The 22,906-nt window shown below is 42.0% G+C and overlaps 1 protein-coding gene across 1 annotated transcript in view; it reads right to left on the bottom strand.

Annotated features, from left to right (window-relative positions):
• SLC17A8 (solute carrier family 17 member 8) overlaps nucleotides 1-22,906 on the bottom strand; it is a 50,213-nt gene extending 27,307 nt beyond the window's left edge. Inside the window, exons 1-2 of the mRNA XM_043562299.1 lie at nucleotides 22,155-22,906; nucleotides 6,476-6,728 (exon numbers count right to left, since the gene is read on the bottom strand). Coding sequence (XP_043418234.1) covers nucleotides 6,476-6,728; nucleotides 22,155-22,255 — 354 coding nt within the window. The 5' untranslated portion in view covers nucleotides 22,256-22,906. The remainder of the gene's footprint in view (nucleotides 1-6,475; nucleotides 6,729-22,154) is intronic.

Genomic DNA, 22,906 nt, shown 5'->3' with positions numbered 1-22,906 from the left:
ATAAAAAAAGAATAAAATGAAAGTAACAATCATTAATTCAAATTAGCTCAGTGAATTTTTATTTTATGCTACTATGTGCCACACATTGTTCTAGGCACTGGAGAAGACAGTGATTGCTGTTCACAAAGATGCCAGTGAGGACAGAAGATAGTAAACAAGTACAGACTGTGTTAGATGGTGATCAGGGATGAGGAGAAAAATAAAGCAGGGAAGGCAACAGGGAGGGCTGGATAGGAGTGCAGTAGAGTGCAATTTTAGACAGAGGAGCCAGGGAAGGCTTCTTTTGAGTAAAGCCATAAAAGAAAGAAGGGAGCAAATCATGCTCTTCATTATCTGAGAGAACTTTCTAGGCAGAGAAATAGCAAGTGTAAAGGCCCTAAGGTTAGAGGAATAGCAGGATGTCGGGATAATTGGAAGGTAGTGAATGAAGGACAGGAGAGTAGGAGTTAAAGTAAGAGAGGTTCAAATGATGAAAGGCCCTTTAAATCACCATAAGGACCTTGGTTTTTATGCAAAAGGAATGGAAACCATTGGAAGCTAGGAGCAGAAGAGGGACATGATTTTGTTAAGGCACTGTCTATATATTTCCTCCCTTCATTCTTACACCTGGAGGTAATTATTGGCTCTTCTTTTGTAGATGAGGAAATTGAGGCTTAGAGAGATTAAGCTACTTGCCCAAGGTCATACAACTAGTTATAAGGAGAGTCAAGATCAGGACCTCTTATCTTCTTGACCCAAAAAACAATGTTTCTTTGCACTACTTGTAGAGACTTGACTTTCTTACTAAGAAGTAGAGATTAGACTTCTTTGCCATTCATTCATGGAATAACCCAAGGAACCAAGGATCCAAGACAGAGGGATCTGCTTCATCCAGAAGCTAATTATCACTCACAGTGACCTTTGTTCATACTTTTCTCTGAGGGAATGGTGCTTAGGTCTATTCTCCAAAGGAGATGATACATGACAAAGAGCATGTAGGCTTGCTGAGAACTGATTTCCATCATCTCTTGAACCCCATTAGAATCATAATGGCCCCCTTGGGGCGCCTGGGTGGCGCAGTCGGTTAAGCGTCCAACTTCAGCCAGGTCACATCTCGCAGTCTGTGAGTTTGAGCCCCGCGTCCGGCTCTGGGCTGATGGCTCAGAGCCTGGAGCCTGTTTCCGATTCTGTGTCTCCCTCTCTCTCTGCCCCTCCCCCGTTCATGCTCTGTCTCTCTCTGTCCCAAAAATAAATAAACGTTGAAAAAAAAATTTAAGAAAAAAAAAGAATCATAATGGCCCCATGTATGCACCATTACTATAAGCCAACCACCTTGTCAGGTACTGTGTTAGGTGAACAATGGCCCCCAGATTTACACACAAAATCTGTGGAACCTATGAATGCTGCCTTATTTGGCAAAAGGGTTTTGTGGATGTGATAAAATCAAAGATCTTGAGATGAGCTATCCTGGGTTATCCAGCTGGGCCCTAAATCCAATGACAAATGTTCTTATAAGAGAAAGGCAGAGAGAGATTTGAGACAGAAGAGGAGAAGACACACAGCAAGAAGCTCACATGAAAACAGAGGTAGGATTAGAGTTATGTGTATGTATGTTAAATACGTAACAACTTGTGACAGGAAACCAAGGAAGCCAAGGAACACTTGGAGCCCCCAAAGATGGCAGAAGCAAGGAAGGATTCTTCTGCAGAGCCTTCAGAATGAGTGTGGCCCTGCTGACACCTTCATTTCTTTCTTTTTTTTTTTTTTTTTGAGAGTGAGAGATGGCATGCGTGCGTGAGAAGGGGGAGGACAGAGGGAGAGAGAGACTGAATCTCAAGCAGGCTCCATGCTGTCAGCACAGAGCCCGACACAGGGCTCCATCTCACAACCCTGGGATCACGACCTGAGATGAATTCAAGAGTCACTAGGCCAAAGGAGCCACCCAGGTAACCCAACACCTTCATTTCAAATTTCTGGTCTCCACAACTGTGAGAGAATAAATTTCAGTTGTTTTAAGCCACCGTGTCTGAGGTAATTTGTTACAGCAGCCTTAAGAAACTAATATAGGCACTTGATATATCAGCACCAAAGTAACTCATTTGATCTGCAAAGTAGGCCTTTTATTCCCATTTTACAATGAGGGTCAGCAAAGAGTTGCTAGAAATGCCAGGTTCCTGCCTCCTTGCTCACATTTCCTTCAGACAACATTCCCCACCCCTGCCCCCCATCTCGGCACCCTGGGCCTCCCCACTCCTGAGTGGCCAATCAGGCTCTCTCTGTCTGTCTCTCTCTGTCTCTCTGCATCTCTCTCCACTCTGAACCCAGAAATTGTACTTAGAAAACATTGAACACTTGAACTGAAAACAAGTCTCATTGGAGTCAAGGCCAACCAAGTACATCAGGTCCCAGGCAAGGCACTTCAGCTTTCAAGTGCAGTGAGAAGCCATGGAAAAGGAGAGAAGACAGTCCATGGAGAGGCCTGGGACAGTAGAGCATACTCAGAGAGAAGCAGATTAGGGACCATGTGGAACAAGGAAGCTGGAGACCTGAGCTAAGGATTTCCTAGTTCCCAGTAGGGTCAGCTCTACTCTGTCTTCCTGGCAGGGCCTCTGTTTATGCCTTGGAAAGAATTAGGTAAAGACTCCTTTTCTGCCCCTCAGGAAGACAGACTAGATTTCAGTCCCACTGCAGGGCACAGACCCCACTGTCCAGGGCACAGACCCCAGTGTCCAGGGCACAGACTGCACAAATATATACATCAGACCTGCTTTCTGCTCTTCACTTTCATGAGATCCTACAGCCCTACCATAATTCCCTTTTTAACTTGACCTGGTTTCACTGCATTTCTACTCCTTGCAACCAGCAATTCCTGACCAGGACATAAGGGCAATTTATTTAAGGTCCCAGAAGTCAAGTTTGAAACAAGGTCTGGCCAATTCCAAAGCCTATCCTAACTCTTCAGGACTCATGTTTCATGGGAAGGAGTTTGGACTTATCCTGAGGGTAAAAAGAGATGATTGCAAAGTTTCTCAAACATCAGTCATTTATTGCTTGCCATATGCCAGACGCTATTTTAAGTGATTTGCATGTTTTAAAATTCATAATTATTAAACTAAAAATGAATATTCACACATCAGCTAAAACTACGCTGTGTACCTTTGGTAGAATACACGACACTTATTTGCCAGACCTACATATCTATACTGCTTACTTCTCTCTCTCTTTTGAAAATGAGTATTTAAAAATATTTTAGTAAAAAATATCTAGTTTTATCCCCCCATAAAATGAAAAACCAAATAAACAAAAATTCCAGCCATTTAGAGCCTTTCTTAAAACAGTGAAATCTTTGTCATCAGGTTGAACATGTTCACCTGATATGTAAGCTTTGTTCTATTTGAGTGAAAGGGAAATGGCCTGCTATAAATTGGATTTGCCATAGAGTTTCCAAAATGCTACAAACTCCTGTTTTTGAGACCAGAAAAAAATGATGCAAAGCATATTTTATATCTCAGTCAGTGTCTCTAAGACTCCAAAGGGAAAACCGTAGACACAAGAGAGCACACACTAGCATTGTTCCTTAGGTTTATCAAAATGTCTTTTCCATATGCCTCAAAGCAGATTCTGTTGACCTAGGCCTATCTTTCCAGGCAACAAACAAATGCAAACCAGCATCTCATTTGATCTGGGCCTCGGCAGACAAGTTTTAATTAGCTGGCCTTGCTCACAAAAGGCTGGGAGAATGCATGTGATACACATCTGAAACTTCACTAATATACGTCATCCTTTATTTAAAAAAATGCATGGCTTGCCCCATCACACTTCTACTGCACTCCCTCCCCACCAAAAAATAAACAACTAGCATATCCTTTTAGAACAAATTCAGCCGTGGTATCAAAAGGAGGCTAGAAGGGGCGCCTGGGTGGCGCAGTCGGTTAAGCGTCCGACTTCAGCCAGGTCACGATCTCGCGGTCCGGGAGTTTGAGCCCCGCGTCAGGCTCTGGGCTGACAGCTCAGAGCCTGGAGCCTGTTTCCGATTCTGTGTCTCCCTCTCTCTCTGCCCCTCCCCCGTTCATGCTCTGTCTCTCTCTGTCCCAAAAATAAATAAACGTTGAAAAAAAAAATTAAAAAAAAAAAAAGAGGCTAGAAGACTCTCCATTGTGCTCTTTTCATCTGGCAGAATAACCTCTTAGCTAAAAACAAAACAAAACGAAACCAAAAAACCACACAAACTTGCAGAGCCATCTAAATACTTCTTTTTAATGGATCAAAATCAAATTTTCCCAAATCAGTGCTTGGCAGGAACTGTTCCAGGTAATGCTAATAGATGTGGCATGAAAGAGAGTGCTCTACAGTAAAGTCCAGGAAATGATGCATACCATGCACACACATGCCACACACACACACACACACACACACCACAATTGGAGTTCTCACAGGACACAGCACAGTAAAGGCCCCCATTTCATATAACACCTTCTTCACAGCAGAGCCAGCAGAACAGTGATTTGCCAAACACAAGTTTGGGAAACTCTGATCTAAATGTTTCTCCACATATGGGCAAGGACCAGACAACTATTAATGCCTCTCTACAATATGTATGTATTTCCACATGAGTTATTCCAGTGTGTGTGTTCAATACAATGAAGTATGTGTTTATTGGGTATCTACTGCATATACATTTTCCTTTCTTTCCCCATAGCCTCCATACTTCTCTAGGCCCACTACTTAAGAAGCAAGCCTGATTGTATCTTTCCAGTGATTCATAAAAACAATGCTTTTAAGTCACATCAGAGTATGTTTGCTTATGACTACAACAGCTTTGGTTTGAACTTTGCCTCCTACTTCCGCTCACTTCTATCCCAGTCCACCGGGAGATCACTGGCTGGACAGCAATTATTCCAGAGTGGATTTGATCATACCACCTTTCTGCCTAAAGCCCACCTACGACTCCCTACATGGTTTAACAGGCTTTACCTGGCCTAACCCTTATTTACCTGGGTGTCTCCCTGTCTTGATGTTCACTCTAATGCTCTACTATATTAACAGAGGTTCTCAGCCTGGAGTCCAAGGATGGAATCCCGTTGATCTGTGAACTTGGATGGGAAAAATCATCATTTTTATTTTGACTAACTGCTAGCTGAAATTTAGCATTTTCTGTGATCATGAATGTAGGCAACAAACCACAGTAGTTATCACTACCTGTGACTCTATCACTAGTGGAAATTATAAATTTGTTTGCATCACAACTGTCACCACTATCTTAAACTATGGTTTATACTTCAAACTTCAAAGCTACAGCAATCATTAGACCCATTACTAGATTTTATCATCTGATGTGTTCATAAAGAAGTCCATATGTCTCTATATTATGAATTTTATTTTTAAACACTTTGAGGGGTGCCTGGGTGGCTCAGTCAATTAAACGTCCAACTTTGGCTCAGGCCATGATCTCATAGTCCATGAGTTTAAGCCCCACGTCAGGCTCTGTGCTGACAGCTCAGAGCCTGGAGCCTGCTTCAGATTCTGTATCTCCCTCTCTCTCTGCCCCTCCCCTGCTCATGCTCTGTCTCTCTCTCTGTCTCAAAAATAAATTTAAAAAAAACATTAAAAAAATTTTTTAAATACTTTGACATGTGTCCTATTATAACTAGTTTCCTTTATAATCACGTGCATTTTACTGCAAGAATTTAAAACATTGTTTTGACAAAGTGTTTAAAAATCTACCACAGGTTGCCAAAGGGGACCTGGCTTTGCACAGAAAAGATGAAGATGAAGATTTCTATCTCAGTTCCCAAACACCATCCCCTCTCTCTCTCTGTTTCTTTCCTTCTCTCTCCCTCCCTCCCTCTTCTCTCGGACAGTCTTTAACACATGATATGTTCCTTTTTCTTCACTCTTCTTCCCACCCCACCAAACACTCTTTGTCAATTCCTCCTTATCTTTCGAAGCCAGCCATCACTTCCTCTGGGAATCCTTTCAAAATATCAAAGTCTGGTGTAGAGTTCTCCTATATGACACCCAGCATTCTGAACACCTTTAGCTTAGCACCAACAGCTATGAATTTTTTTTAAGTGTACTTATTTATTTTGAGAGAGACACAGACAGTGCCCGGATGGTAGGGGCAGAGAGAGGGTGAGAGAAAGAATCCCAAGCAGGCTCCACACTGTCAGCACAGAGCCTGATGCAGGGATCAAACTCATGAACTGTGAGATCAAGACCTGAGCAGAAACCAAGAGCTGGAAGCTTAATCAACTGAGCCACCCTGGCGTCCCAAACTATGAATTATAATTACTTACTTGTACATCTCTATGAGGGCAAGCGCCCATCCTGTGATGTTCACCATTCTATTCCCCTCACCTTACACAGTGACTGGCAGGTGGTAGCCATTCTAGCCATTCTACATTTTTGTCACATCAATGGAAGAGGTGCATGCTTTCTTTCCTATAACAAATCATTTGCACAGCTATGGCCAAAAGAGCCCCCACCACATTCTGACCTGAATTTCTGGTTTTCCGTCAACATATACAGTGCTGTTGTTGACCATTTCCACAATGGCAACTCCAAGATTGCAGCGAATCCCAAAGGAAATGCAGAATCCCAGCCCACTCATAATGGCAATGATGTAACGCTTGGGGATGCCACAGCAGTGGCAGTTGCAGAGTGGGGGCCTCTGCCTGGAAGTCTGCACTGGCCTTCCTTCTTCATTCAGCTCAGTGTTATCTTCTTCATCATTGGTCCCATCGATTTTTCTACAGTGGAAGAAAAATGGTCAGAGAAGAAAGACCAGGATTAGAGAAAAAAGTAAGTGTACTAGTCACGAAGAGTATACCAAAGAAGAAAAAGGGAAAACCAAAGTAGGATGTGGCCTGAATTTCTAAAAGTTGTTATTGTCATTAAAATAAATGATAATGGCTAAAATTACTGATATTCTGGATATTGTATTGCACTTTTATGGGCATTAAATCATTTAAATCTCATAACAACTCCATGATGTAGATAGTGTTATCTTGCCATTATACAGATCAGGAAACTAAGTCATACTAGGTGGGATACAAGTCAAGTCCAAGTCTGTGTCCTCAACAATATGCTTCACTGAATTTCTTGCTGGAAGAGTATTGACAGACTTCAACTATATTGAATGACCCAGCTAACTATCACACTTGACCTTCAATTTAGTGTCACCTAAAGTTTGCTAAAAAGATACACAGTGGAGGGGCACCTGGGTGGCGCAGTCGGTTAAGCGTCCGACTTCAGCCAGGTCACGATCTCGTGGTCCGTGAGTTCGAGCCCCGCATCAGGCTCTGGGCTGATGGCTCAGAGCCTGGAGCCTGTTTCCGATTCTGTGTCTCCCTCTCTCTCTGCCCCTCCCCCGTTCATGCTCTCTCTCTGTCCCAAAAATAAATAAACGTTGAAAAAAAAAATTTTTTAAAGATACACAGTGGAAAATCAACCCATCTGCAGATTCTTTTCTTAGCTAGAGGTAGGGAAGTACATTTTCTCTCACAACATGTACCCAGTTGGTTGTATATCCTTTCTTCCTAGGTGGTTCTTCTAAGGAGGTGATCCTTTGGCACCTTTTAACCAGATGGTAGGATTTTTCATTGACTTCTATAGGTTCAGATTATGGTATGTCAGTTATAGTGAATTTACCCTTTTCTCAAAAAAAAAAAAAAGTAATTTGGCAAACTGAACACTATGTCAATTATAAAAGGAGCTATTTGTATCTTCTTATATATTGTAACCTTTTTGAGGATGTTGCCAGGCCTAATTAATGTTCAAGTTTTTGTAAAAATGAGCAAACCTTGTAAGTTTCCATGAATATGAAATTCAGTAATAAGTAGCTAATACAATGATTAACAGAATAGATTGAAACAAGGAATAATTTTCCCACCAATCCGTAGAGAATATGATCTTGGAAGCTTCTTAATTCTCAAGCAAAATCAGGTCTAAAGTATATGTATAGATAAACAAGTAAGCTAGATTCAATTCAATTCATCAAGTATTTATTCAGTGAGTACTGTGTGTCAGGCACTGTGCCAACTGTTAGGGAACAATGAAGAATGTGACATGTTCTCTGCCCTCCTTCATCTCTTAAGCTGATGAGGAAGAAATACACATATACAGGGAGCTATAATTACTGGATGATGCAGGTTTTATTGAAATCAAAGTGAAGAGCAATGATAAAACAAGGGAAGGAACTTTCAATTTTAACTGAGCTCAGAGTGGTAGCTTAATAAATGTGTGCACACTGAAGAAACCAGAAGAGAACTTCAACAACCTCTCAGTGTACCTATCTACCTAACTGCACTTATACTGATGTATTCTACCTTTTCTTCAGTAATTATCCATGCTTCTACCCAAGGCCAACCAGATCTCACACCCTCTCATCTACTCAAGGATATTGTTCCAGAAATTCCCGCTCCAATATCTCATCAATTATTTTCTCCTCTCTACTAGATCATTCTTATTGTCTACAAACATGCTCTTATTTTTCCCACCTTAAAATTTAAAATAAAAACACTTTCTCCTCCAGCTACCTCTCCCTCCCATTTTTCATCTTCCTTTTTTAGAAAAATTGGAAGTTACTGTCCTCAATTCCTCTCCTCCCATTCTGTCTTGGACACACTCCAACCAGGTATCCCCCAACCTGTCCAAGAAAATTGCTCTTCTTAAGGTCATCAGCTCATTCCCATGGTCCCCAATCTTTGGTCATCATGTAGCCAGCCTATCAGCAGCACTTAATACAACTGATTACTCTCTCTTCTTTATTTTCTCTCAGGAAACCACACTCATGTGCTCTTCTTCTTAATGCTCTGACTACTCCCTCTGTTTTGTCCCCTTAGACTGATTCCCTACTTCCTTGACCTATAAGCACTGGGATGCCCAGGACTCAGCCCACAGATCTCTTTTGTTTTCTATTGATACTCTATAGATGACCTTATTCCATCTGTGGGCTTTAGATACAATGCATATGTTGACAGATCCCAATTTTCATATAGAGACTTAATTGACATCTCCTTGGACACATAATCAACATCTCAAACCTAACATACCCAAACTGAGTTTCCCCCAAAAATATTAATTCCTAAGATCTTTCCCATCCCAAGAAATGATAATTTTGTTCCACTGGTTGCTCAGGCAAAAATCTTGAAGCCATCCTGCATGCTTCATTTCTTCTCTACCCCATATCCAATCCAGGAGCCAGTGTGACTTAACTTGAATATTTACACTTCCACTTACTTAACTGTGTGACTTTGGCCTAGTTAACATGTCTGGGCTTCAGTTTCTTCATCTGTAACCTAGGAATTATAAAAATAGTTTCTTCTTTGTGGGGTTCTGCTCAGGATTGTCATAAGTGGATTATTATATTTAGATCATGTAGAACAGAACTTAACACATGTAAAAACTCAATATATACCAGCTACTTTTATTATATTAATCCTCACAAACATTTAATAGTCCATTCTGCTAGACTGAGCATTGATGCCATGTATTGCCATTTACACTGATGTCTAAGAGTCCTAGGACTCTGCATAATGTGCAGCCCCAGTGTTCTCCATGAATTTCTGGCATCAGAACATATATAATTTGAATAGCATGGAAAACTAATGCTCTAATGTTGACAGAGCATTACTATAGTACTCTTAGTATTTGCTAAAACAGGGATAATATACAACCACACTAATATTTGTATAAAGCAAATTCAGTTCTCTCTCCCCACACTTTCATATCATGATTTCATTATGGTTAAAACAGTTCAGTGAGACATAGGAAGGCTAATACTTCCATTTGGCACAAATGTAACTCTAGTCCAGAAAGCAGGAGTGGATTGGCCAAGACCACACAGCCAGAAGAGGGTAGAGGCAAGGGGAAAGGTTTTCTCCTATCAGGTCTCCTGATTCCCTCTCATGGGTGTTCCCAGCTTGCCAGGCTATGTTCTGCCTCAGTGATCTTCCTGAGTCACCTTGCCATCTACATTCCATGACTTTGTGGCCCTTGCCCAAGCCACCCTGAACAACCCAAGTAGAGGAAAGTAAGAGAATGGACTCTGGAATGAAAGCAACTGAGTGCTATTTCTCCCATGTGCTAGCCTGTGACTTTGGCCAAGCCACTTGAGCGTTCTAAGCCACAATATGCTGGTATTAGTTTGCCAGAGCTGCCATAACAACGTACCACACACTGAGTGGCTCAAACAACAAAACTTTATTTTTTCACAGTTCTGGAGGCCAGAAGTCCAAGGTCAAGGTGTCGGCAGGATTGGTTTTTCCTAAGGCCTCTCTCCTTGGCCTGCAGATGGCTGTCTCCACATTACCTTCCCTCTGCATATCTCTGTGCCCAAATGTCCTTTTCATATAACACTAGTCATTTGGATTAGGACCCACCCTAAAGACTATATTTTAACTTAATTACCTATTTTGTTTGTTTGTTTAATCTTTGTATTATTTTGTTTGTTTTATCTCTGCATTCTTTTATTTATTCTTTTGCTAAGCTTTTCATTTTGACTCCAGTATAGTTAACATACAGTGTCATATTAGTTTCAGGTGTACAATATAGTGATTCAACAATTCTATATATTACTCAGGGCTCATCAAGATAAGTGTATGCTTAATCCCTTTCACCTATTTCAACCATTCCCCCTCCCACTCTCCCCTCTGGTAACCATCAGTTTGTTCTCTATAGTTAAGAGTCTCCCTCTCACTCTCTCTCTTTTTAATTACCTTTTTTTTATTTACTTTTTAATTTACATCCAAGTTAGTTAGCATATAGTGAAATAATGATTTTTTAATTACCTTTTTAAAGAGCCTATCTCCAAAAACAGTCATATTCTGAGGCACTGGGGGTTAGGACTTCAACATATGAATTTGGGGGGAACACAATTCAGTCCATAACAACACCCATTTCTAAAATGGGCTAATGATCATAGCTATCTCATAGGGTTGTTTTAGTGATTAAATGACACAATATGCACGTAAATTATTTAGTGCAGTGCCTGGTACATAAAAGAGCTTTCTGTAAATGGTAAGTACTATTACTGCTAGTAATAAAATTGTTACAAGCTATAAGCTTAGCATTTCTCTATAATCAGTCACGTGCTTTGGATGAAGAGTAACACAGACTAACATTTTCAGGCACCATGGAGTCTTGAGGAGCTTAATTAAAGACAATCCCAGCTGATATGCTCTGAATGCACCAGGATTTTGGCTGGAGTACTACCTTCCCACAGGCTGCTTCCCACCAAACACTGAACACAGCAGGGATAGAAGGCAGGCCCTTTCCTGCAAGAGGTGGGATGCCTCTGATAGGCAACTGGCTCCAGGACTCCCCATTGTTCTTACAAAATCCTCTAGTACGGGGGTGTAGTCTGAGACTCTTTCTACAAAATCTCCCCACCCTTTCCCCTACACAGATAGCATTGCAGTCCAAATGCTCTCCCAGCCCCCCTCAGCTCTTTCCCTATTTTCCCTTAGAGAATTTGTTCCTGTCCTAGCATCTCCTTCTTGGAGGACCTGAACCAACACAAGCACTCTCTGTGTGCATGATGCCATCTTGGGTGTCCTGAGAGTTTCCAGAGAAAGGATACAACAGTATGGGGGACAGAGAGAAAGGAAAGAGGAGTGTGGTAAACAGGAAGATATACCACAAGGAAAGAAGTGTGGGCTCCCCAAGTAGCAGGACCTATAGCTGCCTCACCTCAATTGAACCACCTCTTACAGCACTCTCCTGAGTTGGAGATAGGATACGGGGAGCTGTGGAGAAGAGGCCTGGGCCCTGGGTCCCAGTTTCCCTTGCTTAAGTACTAGCAGAGTCACCAGACTTCAAGCCACCATGGAACCAGACCCAAACATGGATCACCCCCACTAGAGGGACCTCCTGAGTTGTATGTGGGTCCTTTGCACAATCTGTTTGTGGCAGGAGGGGCCCACCCATATCAACTGAAAGTTCATTTACACCAGGCTAGGGCCTCAGAGTCAGGTTTGAGTTGTTTTAAAAACAGTTAAATAGTGGAACAAAGATCTATTCACCCTTGCCCAGAAACGAGTTTGTTTGTTTTTCTAAAGAGGAGTGGGGTCATAAGAGTAAGAAAAAGGGACTTCTTTCTTCAGAAGTGGAGAGCTTTAATTATCCTAAAGAGCTCTTTATCATATTAGGTTTTTAGGTGTTTGTCTGTGCTTGGTCTATAAGATCAAAGAATCTTCATTCTTGCCAGGGCAACGTCTGTCTTGTTGTCTCTCCAAATACAGAGAGCTGCTATCTGTGGGCTGCTGGCTCCTTACACACTAGAGAAGTACAAGCTCACTGTTCACAAACAGTTGTCCAGTAAACAGCTCAGCCCCAGGAGTCTAACTGCTTACTTACTTAAGAATTCAAATGTATCCAGTAATTATGGAGCAGGTTTGGTTTGATTTGGTCTGGTAAGCAGTAAGGTCAACATTTGGAGCACAAAGAAAACAGACTTACAGATCATTTTATGACTTTTAAAATCCATTCACTTGTGGGGCGTCTGGGGCGCCCAATTGGTTAAGTGTCTGACTTTAGTTCAGTCATGATCTCACAGTTTGTGAGTTTGAGCCCTGCGTTGAGCTCTGTGCTGACAGTTCAGAGCCTGGAGCCTACTTCGGATTCTGTCTCTCTCTCTCTCTCTCTCTCTCTCTCGCTCTCGCTCTTGCTCTCGCTCTTGCTCTCGCTCTCGCTATCTCTCTCTCTCTCTCTCTCTCTCTCTCAGATTCTCTTTCTCTCTCTCTGTTCCTCCCCCACTTGCTCTCTGTCTCTCTCTGTCTTTCTCTCTCTCTCAAAAATAAACAAACATTAAAATATAATAAAATCCATTCACTTGCTCACTTATGGTAAGTGTTTATTTTTTTTTATGTTTATTTTTTGAGAGAGAGAGAGACACACACACACAGAGCGTAAGCGGGGGAGGGGCAGAGAGAGACGGAGACACAGAATCTAAAGCAGGCTCCAGGCTCTGAGTTGTCAGCACAGACCCCAATGTAACTCAAGAACCACGAAATCATGACCTGAGCCAGTCAGACCCTTAACCAAATGAGCCACCCAGGTGCCCCTGGTAAGTATGTATTATGGGCTGAACTGTGTCCCCACGGTTCCCACCTTCAATTCTTATGTTGAAGCCTTAACCGTCAGGACCTCAGAATGTATTTGGACAAAGGGCCCTAAAGAGGTAATATGTTGGACTTGGAGCCTCCAAAACTGTGAGAAAATAAATTTCTGCTAAATTTGTTACCCAGTCTCTGGTACTTTGTGACAGCAGCCCAAGCAGACTAAGGTGGTACTCTAATTTACCTTCCAGAAGGGTCACATTTACTTCAGACTGGTTTTTACACAATCATTAAGTTGCTATTCTACTGGAAAAAGCAAGGGAATTGAAAAATATCAACTACATCCTACACTAGTACAGGGTGAGGTATTATATATATGTGTATATATAATATCTCCCTTAATCCTCAGAACAATCTTGAGAAGTAGAATTTATTCCTCTCTTACAGCTTGGGAGACAGAGACTCAGAACATTTCAGAAACTTGCCCAAGGGGTGCCTGGGTAGCTCAGTTGATTGAGCATCTGACTCTTGATATCGGCTTAGGTTGTGATTTTACAGTCGTAGGATTGAGCCCACCTCAAGCTCCAAGCTGACAGTGTGGAGTCTGCTTGGGATTCTCTCACCCTCACTCTCTCTCTCTGCCCCTCCCCCACTTGAGTTCACTCTCTCTCAAAATAAATAAATATTTAAAAAAACATTTAAAAACATTTAAAACACTTAAAAAGGAAAAGAGACTTGCCCAAGAGTCACCCAGCTGCAATGGGTGAAGTGAAAACACAACCCAGATTTGATATCAGGCCTACTTCTAGAATGCTGCAGGACCTAACCAGAAAGAACCTTACAAATATCAAGTGCTTCACCTAAGTAAACATTTTTAAAGGTTCTGAGAAGCAACACTGAAGAGGGATTGAAGGAACATGCTCTAGAGTCAGACAGTCCTGTGTCAAATGCTGAGTTTGGTATTTATTAGCTGTCTGAAATTGAGCAAGTTACTTAGACCTCTCTGAACAAAACTATTGTGAGCACTAAATGAGATAAAACTTATGAAGCACTCAGTATCATTCCTAGCACTTGATAAATAATCATGAAATGATAACTTCTTTTTTAATGCCTTATTTATTTTTGAGAGAGAGACAGACAGAGTATGAGCAGGGGAGGGGCAGAGAGAGAGGGAGACACAGAATCTGAAGCAGGCTCCAGGCTCTGAGCTGTCAGCACAGAGCCCGATGCAGGGCTCGAACTCATGAACCATGAGATTGTGACCTGAACCAAAGTCGGATGCTTAACCAACTGAGCCACCCAGGCACCCCATGAAATGATAAGTTTTAAGAAAGGGGGGGAGGGATTTAAAATCTGACTCCCAGAGCTAGTTTGGGATTTGAAATAGGATCTCATGAGTGTGGCTCTCAGGACATCAGATTCAAAAAGGTCTCAAAATAATGCACCTGGTCAACTCCTACCCAATCAATAATGTCATAGTACCTGTATTTTTGTAATTTTTCAAATTAATATCTCCCTCTTCCAGTAGACTATAAGCTCAAAGTCAGGAGCCAAGTATCCCTAGCACCTAGCACATTTCCACAAATTTTGAAGTGTTAACTTGTTTTTATTTTTCTCCAGGTAATTTCAACCTTTCCTGTCCCCTCATTCAAGGAGAGAGTCAGTTCTTGTTACCTAATCAGGACATGATAAGATAGATCATAAGGAAAAAAAAAAAAAAAAAAAGACTTGGTCTCTATGGCTTTTTTATTCCAAAAGCCTAAGCTACAGGTGACAAACTGACAGCTCAAAGGCCAGTCTGGCCCACAGACAGGTTTCGGTTTATGGTTTGGTGTGTGTATGGGTTTTTAGAATTTGGATTAATTTCCAGAGGTTAACGTTTATTTTTATTTTTGAGACAGAGAGAGACAGAGCATGAACGGGGGAGGGTCAGAGAGAGGGAGACACAGAATCTGAAACAGGCTCCAGGCTCTGAGCTGTCAGCACAGAGCCCGATGCGAGGCTCGAACTCATGGACCGCGAAATCGTGACCTGAGCTGAAGTCAGCCGCCCAACCGACTGAGCCACCCAGGCGCCCCTAATTTCCAGAGTTTAAAAATCAGAACAGTGCTTCCAAATAAAAACAAAAATATATGTTCAAATCTTAACCTTCCAGTGCCTGTGAATATGACTTTATTTAGAAATAGGGTCTTTGCAGATGTAGTCAAGTTAAGACGAGGTCATACTGGATCAGAGTGGGCCCTTAGCCAACAACTGGTGTCCCTATAAAAATAGGGGAATTAGCAGATAGACACGGAAACTCTGGGAAGAAAGCCATGTGACAACAGACGCAGAGACTGGAGTGATGTGTGTCTACAAGCCAAGGAATGCCAAGGACTACCAGCAGCCTCCAGAAGCGAGGAAGAGGCAGAGATAAATCCTCCTCAGAGTCTTCAGAGAGAGTGTGGTCCTGCTGACACCTTGCTTTTGGACTTCTGGCCTCCAGAATGGTAAGAGAATAAATAAATGTAAGCCATTCAGTTTGTGGTGCTTTGTTATAGCAGCCTTAGGAAAAATTAATGCAAGGGGTATTCTCCCTTGAGACAGGATTTAACATCCTGGCAAAGGCCAGAAGAAATAATTCTAATGAGCTACTAGTATGGCTCTCAGAGGTTTAGACAAAGTAGAGATGCCAAGAAGAGCCTGACAATTTCTCTCTCGTTTAAAAAGAATAATTATGTACTAATTTCTGGTCATTATTGCACTGTGGGCAGAGATTGGCCACTCTCACGTTTTAAAAAAAAAATGACTCAAGAGTTTCTTGTGGGTCAATAATTGAGCAGAGCAGATTGTTGAAGTGGATTTGACTATCAGTGACTTCTGACCATGAATGGCTTCACCCTTTGAATAAGAACATAAAGATAGGGACCAGGAGAAGTCAGGTCATGGTTTAATAAGCATGTCCAGGGGCGCCTGGGTGGAGCAGTCGGTTAAGCGTCCGACTTCAGCCAGGTCACGATCTCGCGGTCCGTGAGTTCGAGCCCCGCGTCAGACTCTGGGCTGACAGCTCAGAGCCTGGAGCCTGTTTCCGATTCTGTGTCTCCCTCTCTCTCTGCCCCTCCCCCGTTCATGCTCTGTCTCTCTCTGTCCCAAAAATAAATAAACGTTGAAAAAAAAATTAAAAAAAAAAAATAAGCATGTCCAACATCATTCCTCTTGCCATTCAGATTCATTTCAAAGAGAGAATAATCAAGGCCAGAAGAATATTCTTCTTTGGGTTCAGGGGCCTACTTTCTCTCCTTTCCTTCTTTGTCTGATAAACCTAAATTATAGGCCTATTTTCATTTTTTAATGCCTATTACAGTGACTACTAAATTTGAGTGGCCCATATAGATGAATTAGTGAGGATTAAATTAGCTAAAATTTTGAGGTCTGTTATTTAGAATAAAAATTCATGACATATTTTCAATGTCAATCAGAATCGTCAATAAATAGGTGTCCCTTTAACCGTTTTTGTTTTTTATTTTTTCAAAAAAATTTTTTGATGTTTATTTATTTTTGACAGAGAGACAGAGCACGAGCAGGGGAGGGACAGAGAAAGAGGCAGACAGAATCCGAAGCAGGCCCCAGGCTCTGAGCTGTCAGCACAAAGCCCAAGGTAGGGCACGAACCCACAAGCTGCGAGACCATGACCTGAGCCAAAGTCGGACACTCAACCGACTGAGCCACCCAGGAACCCCAACTGTTTTTGTTTTTTAGGAGAAATGCCAGAACTATTATGGCAGGTTGTAGAGAAAGGGACTGAAAGTCTCAAAAAAGGAGATATGCTATATGTATTTACTAGATAAGGCAGAAAACCCACAAGCTAACTATATTCCTCAGGAAGCCAGAGGAACCACATTCCATTTACCAAGGCAATAAGGAATGCAGGGTCATGGGGCCATCAGCACCAGTGAGCCTCTCTGCAGTGGCTGTCCTGGGCAGATCCCGTCTGAGAGCAGGGGATACTGTTCCAGAACTGGGCTCCCCGGGGCAGTCAGAACACTAGAATCTGGCAGTAGCAGAGGCCAATGGCAGCACTTCAAGATCAGAGAGAAGGATAGCAAGGTCAGAATGGCGTTTGAGGGATCTGACTCACAGCAACTGACAGCCAAGAGGATGAACACAGAGTACGGACAGAGTGTGAGATGTTTGGGCCGCTCATAAACACACATCACAGACCTTCCCTTTGGAAAGGGAACTGAACGGTCAATGGACGGCTGGCTTGGCTGGTGGATATTAGCCAGCTTCTGCTCTCAGCCGCCCAATTCTAGAGCAGTGGCACGTGGAGTGGCCATGGTAGCAGAGCTGGAGACTGTGCTTGGGATCCCACTCACCAAGACTGACGTGGCTACCACTGCTGTCAGCACCAAAACCAATGCTGAGTCCCTGCTATGGCACAATCCCTCAGGAGAAACCAGCTTCTTGGTGGCAAACTATTTATATCTGACTCCTTCCATCTTGGAAAGAGTAGCAATTCATCTTGAGTGGGTGGGGCTGACATATATTCCATATATGAGCCTGCAAGTCTTGGCCAGTATCACTATCTGAAGATTCACAGAATCTTGATCAGCCAACATGAAATCCCACATAACATCACCTAAGACCAAGACACCCAATTTATGGCAAAGGAAATATAGCAGGGGGCGCGTAACAATGGCATCCACTGGACCTACCACAAGCTGCAGTGTGCAGAAGGGTAGCCTGCCAGAGCTGAGGAAGCCTCTTAAAGATGCCACTGAGGCATCAGTTCAGAGAGGAATGCCCGCTAGGATAGAGCACCATCCTTCAGGATGCAGTATGTTCCATAAACTGATAGTTATTGTAATAGTGCTATGTCCCCAACAGGTGGAATACACTGGTCTGAGAAAGAAGGGATAAAAGTAGAAGTAGTCCATTTATCATCATTCCCAGTAACCCACTTCTGGAATATCTCACCTCTTCAATTTTAGACCCACTGGGTTTAGGAGTTCTGATGCCCAAGGAAGAATTCTTCCACTTGGGAATGCAATGAAAATTCCATTAAATATAGTTATAACTGCTGCCCAGTCATGTTGGTGTCCTCAGGCCAAGACCAAAAAGCAACGCCAAAGGTCACCATAGTGGCATGGGTGACTGGTCCTGAACTGGTCCTAATCCTCAGCAGGGACAGCCCACAGTCAATGACTGACTGATGCAGAGACATAAAAGACTGGCTCTTTTGCTTAAACGGACAACTCAGTGCCAGTTATGCCCCAGATCCTCCCGCTCCAACCCCTGTGCATTACCTAAGATCACATCTTTGCTTGGTGTTCTCCTTTACTATCCTGATTTACTCCCTCCCAACTTCACCCCCAATAAATCATATCCTAGACTCTCCAAATCCCTGTTTCAGGCTCTGCTTTTAGAGGTAGAAATGGAGCAAAATAAAGCAGGGAAGAGAAACAGGGAATGGGGGAGGGGGGCTTTATCTTTAAATAGGATGGTCAGGAAAGTCTTCCCTGGGAAGGTAACCTTTGATGAGAGACGTGAACATGGGAGAACAAACCATCAGCCTATTAGAGAGAAAAGCTTTCAGGGTGAAAAAGATAGGGTGCATCATCTGGCACAAGAGTAGGTCTGGGAAGACAGTGGGTCTGGGGAGTTCCAATAAAAGTGCAGAGTATGGCTGGAGCAGAATGAGGCAGGGAAAGAAGGCCAGAAATGCCAGACTTCTCAAGTTCCCACAGCCCATGTAGGGCCTTGAAGGCCATTGAAAAGATGCTTGCTTTAACTCTGAGAGAGGTGGGGAACCATGGGGAGGTTTCGAGCAGAGGAGAGATGTGATCTGACTTTGTTTTTCTAGAATTACCCTGGCTGCAAAAGTGGAAGCCAAGCTGCCTAAGGTTGTACAGGCAGAAAGTAAATGATGTCACAGCAATTAGAACTGCCCACCTGACCTCAGAGCCTGCTCTCACGCACTTGTGTTTATCAATGGAGCACACGGGGCATGTCTGGTGCATATGTTGAAATCACAGGCACTGAATGCTGAGGATGGACACAATACCCAGGGATTGGTCCATCTCTTTAAAGGGAAGATAAAAATATTTATAAGGAGAGTAGGCACCCCTTCAGTTTCCCTTGGGGGAAGTCTTCAATACTACATACTACAACTGATTAGGAGAAAAGCCCATACTTGCCATAAGATCCAGAGGTTGCTGGCTACATTGCGGCCCAAGTGACTCCCTAAGCCTACATGAGTCATTAAGTCTCAAGTCAGTAAGTGGGAAGAGCAAAGACACTTAGAGAGGTCACATAGTGTAATGAGTAAGAATAGTGGTCATAGAAGGTCTGGTCGGAAACCCAGCTCTGCCACTTATAGTCTGTGTGACCTTGGACAACTTACTTAACCTCGCTGTGCCTTGGCTTTCTCATCTGTAAAATGGTAACTGTAATAGCCCCCACCCCATAGGGTTTAATACAAGTAAATGAGTTTACAGTGCCTGGAATATATAATGTTTGCCATTATCATTTTATTACACATAGACAATTAGAGGACACTCATATTGTCATGTAAGTTGAACAAATCTACATGTCAATTTGTAGATGTTAACTTCCAAATTTAATGCCTTCTATGTCATCTGTTCTAATACTGGACTATAAATAAATGTATTCTTTCTTCCTACACTTCTGAAATATTATTGTACTTTTAGCTGATTAAATTGTCCAGCTCCTTTTTATCAATAACTCTTCTAGGAGTAACAGGAAGGCTAATAATGCCTGACTGTAATCAGCCCCAGGTGCAAACTTCAAATGCTTCCCTATGCATTTGCCACTCCCCTGACTGTGCAGAATGCTCAGTAATTAAAAAGCACCCCAAGAATTCCATTTAGATGATGATTTCAGTATCAAATATTACAAGACAGTGAGTTATATACTGCTTGGTAAGTTAGGAAGTCAGAGTTTCTAATTTCCAAATGTTCTTGTTCCTTACAAAACAGAAAACAGTTTCTTCTGATTTTTTTTCCCCATTGGATTCTGCCAACTGGTTTTAGGTGAAAAATTAGCAAGTGGAGGGAATGGTCATTATATACCAGACCCTGGGCAAGGCCTTTTATATATAAATACCTCTAAGACAAGGTCAACATCAAGTGTGTGGCAGAGTTGGTCTCGCTGGAGGAGCCCTAATTCTGGAGCTTTGTTCAACGACTGCTAGAGCTTAGGGTGAACTTGGCTTGCTGGTCAATTAATGCCTGTTGTTTTTTTTTAACCATCCTCTATCAATAACTTCTTTCTAGAATCACTTAAAGGAGGGGTTCTAGTTTGGCTCTATTTTTTCTCAAGTCATTCTCCAATTAAGACAACAGTGGTAACATCTAGCATGCATTTTAGTGCATTCTGCATCTCTAGCCCTGTGTTAGCCATTTTTCTATTGTGTCATGATTCAGTTCCAAGGAAACCATTCAGAGTCCTAAACACATAGCTTTGTTTAGGGCTGAGGTCGCACAACTGGGAAATTATGAATTTTGTTCTATTCCTAAGCAAACCAATCTGGCAAACAAAAAGATCTTCAAGAGGATCATCCAATCAAACATAGCAAAACCAGTTCTTACAATAGTCTCTTACCAAAGAAAGTGATTAAATTTCAAAAAAGCAATTCAACTTAACGTTGGAAAGAAAATTCCTAAGTACTTCTTTGTCAAATATTTTATAAACTAAGGTACAGAGTCTGGTGATTATAATGGTGATTGTAGTCAACTCTGGTTTTTATGCCTGACTTTGTCAGATTCCTTTGTCATTATACTTGAATATGCCATTCAAGACACTGTACCTTCTTTTTCCATTTTTAATCAAATGAACACCACCACAGTAAGATGGACATTACCCGGGGAGTGTGCAACACAAGGATAAAACATTCTTCAAAGAAAAGGTCATTACAATCATTTGCTATATCTGGTTGGTTTATCCTGCTGTCAGCTAGGTTTTTACCTATACACGATAATTCAGTGTAGGTCTAATCGAAACCTCTTCGTTTTTAACTTTTAAATTAATGAGGGGCTGACCCCAGCTCTCTTACTAGGAAAGCTCATCAAGAGTGATATAGTGGAAAATTTCACACTGACAGGAGCCCCTGTGTTATAAAATCCAAGGAATGGAATGCATCTCTGTGTGACTAGAAATAGTCCTTTGAATACTAAATTTTTTTTTTCATTGAAGAGATAACATATACAAGTTAAAAGGAGATGCCAGATGGCATTTCACTCATTAGGATTAGAAATAATCATTCAAACATATAAAAATCTTATCAGGAGTATTTTTCACATTTACTTATATCAGAGGGATTAAAGAAGTTGTCTTACCTTGTACATAAGGACTGCTTATTAATTCATCTATAAAACCTAGAAAGGCATTTACTATGTCTATAAAAAAAATCACAAATTAAAATGTCACATCAATTCATTCATTTGTGACACACTCTCCTTCTAATAATAATATATTTAACTTTAAAAAAGATTTATCTTTTTGGTTTGGACAAAAACATTCACTTTAATGATAGTACATAATATTTTCCCATTGTAACCATGTAAGGCTTTTTGTCTTAAATACTAATTTTTAAAGATACTATCTTTAAACTACTGTGTAACTATTCTTTTCTTTCAAAACCACACAATCAGCAACCCCTCTAGTTTATATAACAATCTAAACACATACTTAATTTTGATTTATAGTGAAAAATTCCTAAAAATTATCTCAACCAAAAGTATACAATATAAAGTGGTTCCTGATTTTGTCATTATTATTGAGTTAACATGAAATATTATCTCCCTATACCTCTTCCAATTGAATGCCAAACACACAATATGCAATATCACCATCTCTGGTAAGTACCAATACTACCATATAAGCAGAACGCCTATCTCGGTATTTTCTTAATTCAACCCTATACTTTTGATGCATCTTTTTTTCTTTTCCCCTCCAGACGCAGCGTGTTGGAGCTGGAAGGGGATCCAGAAGCCATCTAATCTGACCTACCCACTCCTCTTCAAAAATGTGGCTTTTAAAACATGAAGCAAAGCCTCTCAAACATTGGCAATGTGAAACTAGTCAGAAATAAACCTAAAGTTTGCATTCAAACTTTACCTTCGTAAAATCCCCAACGAATCTCCCACGGCGTTCTTCACTCCTTCCTTTCCAGGTTTCAAAATTTTTTCTTTGAAGGTATCAAATGCTTTAAAAGGCATTTTGAATGGGTATGGGGGACCTCCGAGCACTAAGAGTCAAGTCTCAGAAACTGTCATGCTTTCTCATTTCCAGCATGGGGACCACTCTGCTTCCCTCGATGAACACCCTGAAGTCAGTTCTCATGGAGGTAACTACTTAAAATCAAAAAGGAGATGAAACCCAGCCCAGATCTTTCAAGAAGAGACAAACCGCTCCCCCTCCCCGCAAAAAGAGGCCAAGTAGTGTCTGGCTGGGAATTCAGTCCCTTGAAAGCTACAAGCTCAGCAGCAGCCTGTGGCGCTGTCTCTGGCAGCCACTCTCAGGCTGAGCGCAGCCTCACTCCCTCCCTGGGGCTGCAGCTGGAGAAGCTGAAGTGGGCTCCAGCCCACGAGGTGTCCTGAGACCAGCGACAGCAACTGCAGCCTTTCTCCAGCCCCTCCTGCTGCTTCTGACCACATCCCCCTCCTGCCTCACTCAGCCCGTGGCTCTCACCGAGTGATCCTTTCCAAGGTGATGCTATAGTAACCGGCACAATACCTGCCCCTCAGCCGCTGGGGCTTATTAATGGGCTCTCAGCCAGAGCAGACACCCAGGGTGGAGTGTATGAAGCATTTACAAGTCCTTTGCTTCTCTGAGGTCTGGCCTTACAGACAGGCTCTCAGCCACCACAT

This window comes from Prionailurus bengalensis, chromosome B4 (assembly GCF_016509475.1).
Source record: "Prionailurus bengalensis isolate Pbe53 chromosome B4, Fcat_Pben_1.1_paternal_pri, whole genome shotgun sequence".
Taxonomy (NCBI): Eukaryota; Metazoa; Chordata; class Mammalia; order Carnivora; family Felidae; genus Prionailurus; species Prionailurus bengalensis.
This window is presented reverse-complemented; position numbering and strand designations above follow the sequence as displayed.